At 44.7% G+C, this 12,114-nt stretch overlaps 2 protein-coding genes across 6 annotated transcripts in view; one reads left to right on the top strand and one right to left on the bottom strand.

Moving 5' to 3' along the window:
* H257_10680 (hypothetical protein) overlaps window positions 1–4,544 on the top strand; it is a 5,883-nt gene extending 1,339 nt beyond the window's left edge. The window contains exons 1-17 of one of the 5 annotated variants that reach the window (XM_009837291.1): window positions 540–619; window positions 684–734; window positions 796–857; window positions 916–1,018; window positions 1,070–1,202; window positions 1,850–1,986; window positions 2,056–2,128; window positions 2,183–2,427; window positions 2,510–2,593; window positions 2,806–2,951; window positions 3,067–3,141; window positions 3,273–3,342; window positions 3,698–3,805; window positions 3,924–3,989; window positions 4,060–4,211; window positions 4,262–4,361; window positions 4,411–4,512. In XM_009837291.1, coding sequence (XP_009835593.1) covers window positions 590–619; window positions 684–734; window positions 796–857; window positions 916–1,018; window positions 1,070–1,202; window positions 1,850–1,986; window positions 2,056–2,128; window positions 2,183–2,427; window positions 2,510–2,593; window positions 2,806–2,951; window positions 3,067–3,141; window positions 3,273–3,342; window positions 3,698–3,805; window positions 3,924–3,989; window positions 4,060–4,211; window positions 4,262–4,361; window positions 4,411–4,455 — 1,680 coding nt within the window. In that variant the 5' untranslated portion in view covers window positions 540–589 and the 3' untranslated portion in view covers window positions 4,456–4,512. Of the gene's footprint in view, window positions 1–539; window positions 620–683; window positions 735–795; window positions 858–915; window positions 1,019–1,069; window positions 1,203–1,849; window positions 1,987–2,055; window positions 2,129–2,182; window positions 2,428–2,509; window positions 2,594–2,805; window positions 2,952–3,066; window positions 3,142–3,272; window positions 3,343–3,697; window positions 3,806–3,923; window positions 4,212–4,261; window positions 4,362–4,410 lie in introns of those variants that run through there. The other 4 variants (XM_009837293.1, XM_009837292.1, XM_009837290.1 and 1 more) reach the window with 4 other exon arrangements.
* A 718-nt stretch (window positions 4,545–5,262) lies between these two features.
* Window positions 5,263–12,114, bottom strand: part of H257_10679 (hypothetical protein) — a gene marked incomplete at its 3' end in the record, with an annotated part of 14,467 nt that continues 7,615 nt past the window's right edge. The window contains exons 9-18 of the mRNA XM_009837289.1: window positions 11,459–11,908; window positions 10,932–11,074; window positions 10,664–10,883; window positions 10,473–10,604; window positions 10,267–10,373; window positions 9,310–9,733; window positions 9,063–9,245; window positions 8,318–8,511; window positions 6,807–7,113; window positions 5,263–6,750 (exon numbers count right to left, since the gene is read on the bottom strand). Of these exons, the coding sequence (XP_009835591.1) occupies window positions 5,263–6,750; window positions 6,807–7,113; window positions 8,318–8,511; window positions 9,063–9,245; window positions 9,310–9,733; window positions 10,267–10,373; window positions 10,473–10,604; window positions 10,664–10,883; window positions 10,932–11,074; window positions 11,459–11,908 (3,648 nt within the window). The remainder of the gene's footprint in view (window positions 6,751–6,806; window positions 7,114–8,317; window positions 8,512–9,062; window positions 9,246–9,309; window positions 9,734–10,266; window positions 10,374–10,472; window positions 10,605–10,663; window positions 10,884–10,931; window positions 11,075–11,458; window positions 11,909–12,114) is intronic.

Below are 12,114 nucleotides of genomic sequence, written 5' to 3'. Positions count from 1 at the left end.
GACAAACTAACACTGGCGAGGACGACAAAATAGACTAATTTGTTTATTTTGTCGTAAGCGACAATTTTAGGAGGCCTGGATGAAATGCACCATAACTGGTACTGTTCCTATTATACTGGATCGTTGTGAGCAATGGTAGAATGAAGAGAGAGTGATGGTGCTTGAACTGTGAGTGATTGTGTTTTGGACAATATTTCGAAGTACAGTACGGGTATGTCAACAATTCTTCGGTATTAATAATTGTAATACTAGGGATGCAGTATAGTTTTAATACTATTAATAAGTACCTTTTGGTACTACGTAGTACTAGTACATACTGCACAGCATCGTCCTATTAGTATTATTAATACTACTAATCGTAGTATTATATTTCATCTATTCGAAAGGTAAATACATGAAATAGTATGAAGTACTACTACGTACTTAGTATATACTATCTCAAGATATTTCATCCATTCGAAAGAGAAATAAATGAAATACGCACTATTATAAGGTTTGACACAAATATCAACTACACAAATCGAAGTTCGAAGATGACCCGAAAACCAAAGGGCAGCGCCATCATTCCCAAGACGACACCCTCACCAAAATGACCAGCCGCCTGCTCCGCCGCGGCAAGGCATGAATGCATCCGCCGCCATTGACCTCCATGTGATCCATAACCATCCATTCATGATGCGTAGGGTGTGGTAGATCCACTTTCTGGCTTGGAAGACAAGGGCACAGTGTTGCAGGTACCTACCTGTAACCACCACTCGCGTCACATCGAGGAACCTCGTCCTTCTCCACGAATAGGAAGATGATGTCGTGTGGTCTGTGATGCTCAATCAAACGGACGTGTCGTACGGCGTCAAAGGGTACCTATCTACCTGCTCTTCCACGGATCCTCCAGTCTCGTTCTTATGCCGATCGTAGACACAACAAGTTTTACTCGTTTCAGATCATCATCGACAACGACGACGGGCATCGAGCGTACGTGTTCTTTAGGTGGGGCCGCGTCGGAGCCAAGAACCCCCAGGTACGCGCTCCATTCCCGATCAACCAGACTCTCCATGTCATCCTCGTGCAGCGCAAACTCCATGGGCCGTTCACGAAAGACGCGGCCAAGCAGCTGTTTGTGTCCAAATTTACCGCGAAAACAGAAAACGATTGGCCAGTGACGCCCCCGTTTGAACCTGTCAAGGGCAAGTACACTCTGATTGGTACGTCCCTCCATATGTATATATATATTGTTCACCATCTGGTCAAAGATTTCTAAAAAATATTTGTCCCATACCCTTGTTGAATATATATATATATATAGTATATAAATCGATTTATAAAAAATATTTGTCCCATACTCTTGTTGAATATATATATTATATATTATATATATTTTATATATATATTCAACAAGGGTATGGGACAAATATTTTTACTCTTGTTGAATAAATATTATATATATATATATATATATATATATTCAACAAGGGTATGGGACAAATATTTTTTAGAAATCTTTGACCAGATGGTTAACAATACAATATTGTATATTGTATGGGGGGCGAACTATATTATTTTTAATTGCTTCTCAAGGATTTGCCTACAATGAAATACATGTATTGAATCGTCTATTTGTCAATGATATAAATATGTACACATCTCTTGCGATACAAAAGAGAAGATATACTCTTGGTGGCTTCAATATTTTTTATTCCATCTCAAAACGATTATATTTCTGTGTTGACTCGTGCATTCTTGTTGTATCGGCAATTAGTTTGTTTTTTTCATACCCTCCGTACAAGGACATATATATATATATATATATATATATATTTAGGATGCTGTCCTTTTAACTTGGTCATTTTAGAACTGGATTACTCGGAAGGTGATGACAACAGCACCACCATGATGGAGGCCGAGACAGCGAAGAATAATCCCGAGCAAGGAGCGGCGGAGGTCGTGCCGCCGTCCACATTGCCGGTGTCGGTGCAAACATTTGTCAAAGTGAGTCGATGCGATCTGCTGTCATCCACATCACGGACGATAACGTCATCTATTATATATGTTTGTTAGTTGATTTGTGACGTCGACTTGATCGCCCAAGAAGTAGCGGAAATGCACTTGGATTTGAAGCGCATGCCGTTAGGTTGGTGATTTATATATTAGTATTCTGCCCATGGAATCACGCACGTTTATGTAGGCAAACTGTCCAAGGCCCACTTGGCCAAAGGCTATGTCATATTGGATTTTATTTCCGATACATTGACCACCATAGCCGACCTGAATGCAGCTTCTGCAACAAAGCAAGTCGAAGGAACCAGCAGCACCCCACGCCACCGCCGCCGGTCGTCCCGAGTGATCAAGTCAACCGCGTCGTCGACTACAAAGGCCCAATTGGCCAAGTGCAAAGCGCAATTGAAGGACCGGACGAGCGAGTTTTATACGGTGCCTTATATATATATAATTATATATTTATGGATTCCATAGAATTGTGCTTTTGATGATGGCGATGTTCTCGTGGTTGTAGTTGATCCCGCACAACTTTGGCATGTCGTTGCCGCCCGTGATTGATTCCGTCTCGGAACTCAAACTCAAGCTCGACCTGTTGCAAGTACGTCCACTTGGCAATATATACAGACAATGTACATATATATATATATATTTACAGGGGTTCAGGTGGCCCGCTATATGTGGACCATTTTCTGTCATTAAATCCGTCATGATATAAATCGATATATATATATATATCAAGTATATAAATCGATTTATATGTATATATATCAACAAATATGCATTTTTTCTCTGACGTGAATGCATATATAGGTGCTAGAGGACGTGGAAATCACCCACAAAATGCTCCAAACCGAACGAAATTCCGAAGTGAACCCTGTGGATGCACATTACAGCGCCCTCGGCATGACGTTAACCGAAGTCGACGCGTCGTCTGCCGAGTTTACTCGCATCCAAGAGTATTATATTTTTATTAATTCTACTGTATATATTTAATATATCATCTACAACGTTTCTGCATATCTTGTTCATATTGAGATATTGTTTGTTCTGAATCGGGTATTCCTGTATCAGGTACATCAAGCTCACCCACGCTCCAACCCATCGCCAGTACAAGCTGCACGTGGACGCTGTCCACGCCCTCCACAAGTATGTTGATTACTTCAACTATAATCATCCTATTTATATCTTCTACAATAAGCTACTTGAAACCTCTGCGATTCACAATATATATATATATATATATATGTATATAATATATATATTTACATGTTGGTTAGGCTCGAACCCAGCCACTCAATCGATGAGAAGGATCCTTCTTTGCTGTTTGATGCACTCAACAACCACCAGGTACAGACAGTTCTGTCTATGGTTCCAACTTTACGTTCCAGATCTTTCATCCCATTTAAAGTGTTTTGTCCAAATGTCGCGGAATATATGACGTCCTCGATGAGTAATATTATACTTACTGCTACTCTGGATTTGGTACGATTATCCGGACCAATCACGGCGACCTACATCCGATTATAAAGCGCTTCTCCCATTGGTCCATCTGAAATATCTGGTCGCTGATTTGCTACATTAATACTTGGAAGCATTTGCTTTTTTATTGCAAACTGGGCAAAAAAGGCACTAATATTTCTCGCCGATTCGGGAAATTGTAGAAAATTCTATATGTAAAAAGTGATAATATATTTTCATATAGTTGCTGTGGCATGGCTCTCGCTTGTCCAACATTGCGAGCATTTTGACCAAGGGCCTTCGCATTGCGCCGCCAGAAGCGCCGTCCACGGGCTACATGTTTGGCAAAGGCGTAAGTATATATATATATATATCATATCTATATACACTGTTTAGGTCTCTCATTGAATCATTCCACGTGTATTTCGCTATATATATATGGATCTCTTACTTTACTGATTCTTTTCCAGGTATATTTCACTGACGTGGCGTCCAAGGCGGCCAATTACTGTTGGGCGAGCGTTCACCAAACCAAGGTTCTACTGAATCCACAATCAATCCCCAATATGGTCTGTAAAACCAAACAGCTCTTAACGGCACTTCAAGGGAGTGTTGATCTTAAGTGACGTGGCACTCGGCACGCCCGTGCACGTGTTGGACGCTCAAGAGTATTCGTTCGAGGCTCTCCAAAAGCTAAAGTGCCACAGTCTCCTGGGCGTGGGACGGATGGCTCCCAGTGAAGCCACGCATGAGACATCGTACGAGTTTGCCCTTAAATCTGTGACACTGACAAGACTTGCGACATCAGGGAGGATGGAGTGAAAATGCCCAAGGGAACGCTCGTGCCCACAGATGCGGAAGGCGGATCATTGCTGTACAATGAGTATGTCGTGTACCGCACCGACCAAGTAAGTATTTTAAAATTAATGGTAGAATTCTCTCATTTGCATATTGTAGGTGCGACTGCGGTACGCTGTCACAGTCACATTTGAATTCAACTAAGTCCAACACGGACAATATCGAGAATTATCGTAATGGACTCTACTCCCATAAACCAACGGCTGTGTGTACATTAATACATGGCAATATATATATATTATATAAAATAAATATTGAAAACAAGATAGTTAATCGTAATGGAGTAAACTCCCGCAAATCAACGGGTACCCAATCATGTCGTACTAGTAGTATTGTCCTTTTACCCCATATATTTGGACTACTTTTGGGCTGAATCGCCAAATCTATCGATTGATAATTCTGTTAGCTATTGTAAGGAAAAGGTAGTCTAGTCCTGTGGTGATGGGAATCACACTAATTTAGTTTGGGTGCGTCTGGATCGCAAAGAAATGTCCAAAATCTTGGATATTTTGGCAATTTCTAAGAAATCGGCAAAAGAGGGGAAAAAATATATCTTCTGGATCCAAAATTTGGAGAATTCAATATTTTGCCAAATATCTCGTTTTTCGCCAAAAAATCTGTTTGATCCAGACAGTCAACCAAATTCGTCGAATTACTTTAAACCAAATTTTCGAAAAATTATATGGGCAAAAATTGCGGTGGGATCCAGACCCACCCTTACACACTAATTCGATGGTGATGGTGGATTCCTACCATCTGATTGGCTGAATATCGATACTTCTGTACATTTTTGAATCATGTCGATACATCCTCCCCATGTCACCCCCGTTTAGATGAAACACAACCATATATATATATAGATTCAAACACGTTAAAGTCTCTATATACTAGTATATTATACATGTATATATATATATTTATCCACACTTTGAGTCTTGCTTGTAAGTTACTTTACGAGGGAACGGCGGCGGGAGGGGTAGCTGGAATCGACAGGAAGACTGAGCCCACCTCGTACCGGTTCGTGTCTAGGAGTTTCAACTGCATCTGAACCACGCCTTGTCCTTGGTCCAGGATACCCACTTGGCGCCACACCACTGGCTTCGCAATGCTCTTCTGGTTGTTACTGATGATATCCACGGGCAGGTTTACGTCAGGGTTTGCCAAGTGAATGGGTGGCATTTGGTTATCGTCGAAGGCGACCGTAGCATGCACGTGCGCGTGGGTGGCCACGACGACGCTGTCGACGTCCTGCTGGTTCGGCTCATGATCTTGGAGCATGGTCGAGTCAACCGCACGCCGCCGCTGCAGCGCGTACCGAAAGTACTTGCCGTCGGTGGTGTCCACGACGGTTTCCGACGACAGCACCACGTCACAGATCACGCACTGCTCGACGCTGTCGCAGTTGTTATCGTCCAGCGCAATGATCTTTTGCATATGGTGGTAGTGGTTGGAAATCACCAAGTTCACTGACAGCGGACTTCGTTTAGCTGGAGGCATCTGGTTGGGTTGGTTTTGGTCTGTGGAGAAGGTAGTCGCGCCGCCGCCGCCACTGTCCAAGAGATCGTCGAGGCCGTCCATGTTGTACACGTCTGCCAATGTCTTCATGTCGTCTTGGCGGTTGATGGAGGCACATGCATCGAGGTATGCCACTCCCAGTTGTGTGTACTGGGCTCTGTATTCGCGGACCAGGGCGGTGCGGATCACCGGCACTACTTCCATCACGAGCTTGGCGGCGGCAGACACGGCGTTTGGATTCAATTGGACGATCGCTAGTTCGTCTAGGAACCGCTGGACGTCGGCGAGAAGCGGCAGCTGGTCCAGCATGACGTCGTTCAGGTACTTGCGCACGCGAAGCACTTGGTTCTTGCGGAAGCACGTGAGCTGGTACTGGTCCCGCGCTGCCTTTGAACACACGAGAAAGTAGAGGGCGATCCACGGCTGCGCTTCCGTGGTCGTGATCTGCAGCAAGTCACATGGGGCGACCTGTGTCCACTTCTGATGATCGAACTTCTTCCATGTGTTGTCAGGGGCTTTGTACGTCCACGGCGGATTTTCTAGCAGCGCCACGAACGAAAGCAACGCATCGTGCTTGTCCAGCACCCGACTGAGCAAGTTCAACGACAACAGGTGCACGCGCTCGCAAATGTATCGAAGGATGGTCACGCATTGAACCGACACCCGGAACTCGAGCTCGAGCCATTGCCGACGCAGCTCGTCCGCGCGGGACGCAGTGTCCAGCTCGCGCACAATGTCCTGACCAGACTTGTGGAACGTCGTCTGCGTGCGAAAGACTTCGCGAGGTGTTTGAATCAACCACGTGATCTTGCGCATGCAGTAGTCGACGACTTCCATCAACGTCTCGTCGTCTAAGCTTTCGACAACGTGTTCGTGGTAAAACGATACTTCGAGCAGGTTGCACAGCACCGCTTCATGGTACAGCTACACATGTGTGAGCATATGACGTCAAGAGTGGCAAAGGGGGGAGGGACATGTACCACAAAGTACGTGCGCATGGACGCCGCATCCCCATAGTCGGCCAAGGTCGGGAACACCTTCTCCTTCCACAGCTCGTTCGCGAGCAAGTTGTAGATCAACACGGGCAGTTTCTTGAACGTCAAGAGAGATTCCACGACGAAGTTGTCGGACTTTTGTTTGGCGCTTTGATGCGCTTGCAAGTTGAGCTTCTCAACGTCCCCGTGCAGCCGCATGAACTCGGCGGAACCCATACTCTGCAACGGCAGCGGCGTCAGGTTCTCGATCATGTACTCGGCCTCGTGCGGCATCACCATGTACGCTTCGTGACTACATGTGCATCAGACGAATCCTTCCGCACCACGCAATCGGCCGCATGTCTTACCTCATGGCGCCAACTCGCAACCTTTCGAAATGCCCCTTTGTCCAAAATCGAATATTCCGGATAAAAACGATCGAAGGTTGAAGGGGATTATCCGGATATTATGCCGCGCCACCATACCATCCATGGAAACGTCGCCGCCAAAGTCACTGGCACCCACAAAGGATGAGTTTGATCGCATTATGCACAAGATTACGTGCACGATCAATCGACTACATCGACGGCAGAGAGAAAGGGGGTAGGAACCTTTGCCATGTCACCCCATGCTTAACGTCGTGACCTCATCGATGCACCAGCGACCACCTGGACCTGGACAACCTTGTCGAGAACTTGAGTGTGAAGGCAACTGCTATCGGTAGTTGTCACGAAAAGACCCGCTCGCGTGGTGTTCCCAGCGCTACAACGACGGATGTATTGTATTGTACGATACACTCTCCACATGTGGGGAGTTGACTGAATGGGTTGAGCACTTTGTAGACGAGCGAACACCAACATTGACCTTTCTTGGCACCCAGGTCGACGATACATTACGTCGCATTCAGGCATTGTGTGGCCACGAACTAGATGAAAACGATCTACCGGTAACGACCCTACAAGAGATCCATAATTATTGACTACATGATCCATGTTGAAGGGTGCCACAGAAGCCGACGCAACCACCGACATGAGTCGCTACCTTCAGTCCAGGTTGGCAACATGACCCTTATATACAAGTAGATATATATATATATCCTTGTAGACAAGTGAGCCACTTACGGCAACTGCGCCGCCATGCCCACAAATCACATAGACTGGACCACCCAATCCAGCACAACTTCGACAGCAACGACGAACCCAAGCTGCTGCATTGTCAGCTTCCACGGTGCATCAGCAGCTTCAATGGACCCCTCCCCACCTCCACGCCACCGTCCTCCAGACCATTCAATCCATCGGCGACGGGCTGCCATCCTCTACTAGTACCCTTCACTACAGTACTAACTAGTACATGTAGTAGTAGTCTGTTCAACCACACTTTATAACCTCCAAACTCCCAATCTCGTTATTACGTCCTACAGTAGCCACTATCGACGCCCAAGTGCGAATTTATATCAAATATATTTATTCACGACACCAACGACGGGTCTGCTTGTGTCGTGCCGTGGTTCTACTGACTTGGAGGTTTCTGGGATGGCGATTTGAGAAGGTGGCTTCAAGCGAAGGGACAGTTCGATCGTGTCGAGGCACAGCTGCTGGAACCGACCGATGTCGACCATCCCAAGCTTGTGCTGCTCTTTGGACGCCATTGTTGCATATAACACATACATCGACGGCAGTATCACCAGCGCTCCAAGCTTCAACCCGCCAATCTAATCGCAACAATATCATCATGATACTGAGTATATGATATGCTATTTTTACTCAAGATATATATGTATATATATATATACTGTATGGTCAAATCAGCAGAATAGTCGAATGTCTTAGGAGAATCAATTCAAGAACCACCAGAGCCAATCAAATCACGTTATATCGAATTTCTGCCAATAGAAACGTTTGCCCCTCCGCATTGGGCAAAACCAATATATACTAATGTTTGTAAAGTATAGTGTGTACAAGATTAATTAGGATCAAATATAGATTCAAACGCTATTTGGCGAAATGACTCTCAAGTCCAAACTAGGGTGAAATTCAAATATATATATATATATTGCAATTTGGCATCAATCCAAGTGCAAAATCACGAGAAATTTCAACCAATCAACGTGTAGTGTACTTTGGCATGGGTAATGGATGTTGTTCATCTTCAACTTTGTATAGTATACATTGAACCTGCTTAGACTCGAATCGTGCCTCAAAGAACACTGTCCAAATTCAGCGAAAAGCCACTAAAATCACGCCTCCATGTTGCCGAATATACCTCGAATAGCCGGCGCAAACCAGGGTACAATGCATGTGTAAGCTGTAAACAATTGCGGGAGCTGTGGGTAGGATGGCGGGTACAGGCGTAGGCATCGGCCCACTCGAAGTCCTTTAGAGTCGCCAGCACATCGTTGATTTTGTTAAATAGTAGCCCTAACTCGTCTGTCCACGGTTTGCCCTCCTATTCACGAATAAACCATCCACGAGTCATATATAAAAGACAAGCGATAGTAAAGCAATTCTACCGGATTCAAATGCAGCGGCAAGTTGGCCGAGGGGCACCACGTCGCAGCGTCATGCAAAGTGACCTGGTCTCCGATTTCGTGGCTTGGAACGGTGTCGCAGCAGTTGTGGATTCGAACGACCAATTCGTACGTGAATGCAGGTTGAGGAGGCTCCTGGTGGCGACTTCTACTACTGCTGGTGTCGTCTGCCAATGACAGGTACCCAAAGTGGGGCTGCAGGTAAGCCGGATGAAAGTTGTGGCAATAGGTAGCAACGTGGCCGATGGTGCCTTGACCCAAGTACGTGATAGCAGCCAGCATCTCAACTGACAACTCCGAGCACAGTGGACCCACGACCACTTGTCGAATGGCTGCATTGGAAACTGCATGCTGAATGACTGTATCAAAGCCATAGTAGTCGTTCCCACACACACACACGACGTGCCTACTCTCACACAAACTAGGCTTAGCAAATATATATTATATATATATATATATCAACGTCCTAGATGTGCGTTAGCGAATATGAGTATATATCAAATGTAGAAACTAGTTTTATCACCTCACAGGCGTGCGGTAGCGAAAATATATAAATATATATAGGCAAATTTTTTTATATAAAAATAATATAACCTCACCAAGGTGCGTTTGCAAGTATTATATATATATAGGTTGAATTAATACATATATAGGTTGATTTGTTGAGATTTGGTTGTAGTACTCTACGGCGTACAAATGCATATATAACGAACGTCACAGATGTGCGTTAGCGAAATTGTACGAGTACATCTCACATATATATATATATCACCTCACAGCCGTGCGTTCGTGATCATAAATATATTATATATTGGCAAATATTTTTACAAATATAAAATTAAAAACCTTCCAGGCGTGCGTTTGCAAATATAATATGTATATATATTTAAATAGGTTGACTTGTTGAGAAGTAGTTGTAGTAGTTAGTCGACAACGTACTTGGAACTGGTGGCAGGTCCTTTCCACTCCAATAAGACCTGCAAAAGTCTGAGCAAGTCGGCGCCTTCGTATGGTATACGACGGGTATACGCCGAGTTGAACTTTGCCTAGTGACATCCACAACATTGCAACTGTCGTTAGTATTACTAGTTGGGGAATACAAGCGAGTAGTAGTTACTACTAGTAGTAGCGATATCTATCTATACCTTTTCTGCCGTGTCTTCGACCGAGTCGTCCACAAGGGGCTGGTCACACGCCAATATAAGACTCGTGATGGGTTGGCGTAGCAACTGGTCGAGTTTTATCCATCGAGTTGACTCGTCTTGGTTTTGTGGTCTCTACAACAACACATATTATTATTCACATATATAATATATATATATATATATATTCGTACGCGTTTTCGCCACACATACAACCCAAAGCTACCCCACTTTTGTGCATAGAGGGCATTGGGCAGCCACAGTTGGTCCTGATACTCGTGGGCGACCTCCTCCATCCATGTTGACAGGTGCGTCATATCCTCGTCGTGCCGGTCGTCGTCGTCGTCGCTCGTAGAATCCAATACATCGCGCTCATTCCACACCATCACATGTGACCCACACATTAGCGCTTGTCTAGAATTTAGTATATCACAAATTACGATAATAATGAGAAGAATTAACCTCGTCGCAGGAACGTTCCAGTGGTGTCGATACACATTACGCAGCTGTTCCTTGGCTAAGTCCTCGTTCAGACCTCCACTTGTACGAGCTGCTTTGAGCACCGCCCGCGCTTGATCTACCGATGCATTCCCTTGTACGATCACCTATATACATGTGTATGTATTCAAGTTATTTCATGATATATATATATATATATATATATGAAATATATATATATATATTTAAAGAGTCGATCCTGAAGGATCATTGAATGTCGTACGAGAACGAATGTATTACAACCGCCCAAGCCAATATATCAAATCACCATTCTGGTGACTTTCTCTGCCAATCCAAAGTACAAATTCCGTTCCGTTCGGCCAAATCTGAAATATATATATTTATACTCAACTTTGTATCGTATAGTTTGTACAAGCTAAAGCAGTAGCGTCAAATAATATTGACAAATAGACTCCAAAAAACGCGACCAAATTGGGTGAAATACGCACTAAATTCACGTACAAACAAGGATGAACCGTACATCTATTTACCTGTCCTCCCAAATGCAAAACTAAGTTTAACGCGGAAAACGGTTGGCTCGTCGTCGCTTCGATCGTCGACCACAGCTGCGACGACGACGACGAAGCTGGGGATGTGAAGCATACTTGCAAATCCCGGCACACGAGGACGACGTTCCACCGCGTCGGCGCGGTCCCCGGAGTGTGGAATGAACAGCAGCCTTCACCAGCACTAGACGACGGGTCTAAGCCGAGAAATCGCGCCGTGTACTGCTGACCAGGCGTCAAATGAGTAAATGTAAACGCTTTTGGCCGTCGCGCAGGCAGCAGTTGGAGCAGTCGATGCTCATCGGACGGATCGAGAACGTTGGTCACGACGCAGCCCACTGTGGCCGTCTGGTCCACTTCAAGAAGAATTGTACACGCTTGACTGTCTACGACACCAACCACAGGACCCACGAGCACATTCACCGTCGACGCCAACTAGACTCACAGAAAAATAGTATTATAATAGGTAAAAAATACATATTGTTTTATGCGTTTAATATGATTAGTAATATATGTTGAGGTAGGACACTACCGTGAGATATGTATATGGTTATAGTATATATATATATATTCATCCAATGACCAGGTCGAACTTTGAAAAACAATTAACCAGATGGAGGCCTAGAAACAGGTCCAACTGG

Source organism: Aphanomyces astaci (assembly GCF_000520075.1).
Source record: "Aphanomyces astaci strain APO3 unplaced genomic scaffold supercont1.29, whole genome shotgun sequence".
Taxonomy (NCBI): Eukaryota; Oomycota; class Saprolegniomycetes; order Saprolegniales; family Verrucalvaceae; genus Aphanomyces; species Aphanomyces astaci.
Note: the sequence above shows the minus strand (reverse complement) of the source record. Positions and strands in the feature narration are given on the sequence as shown.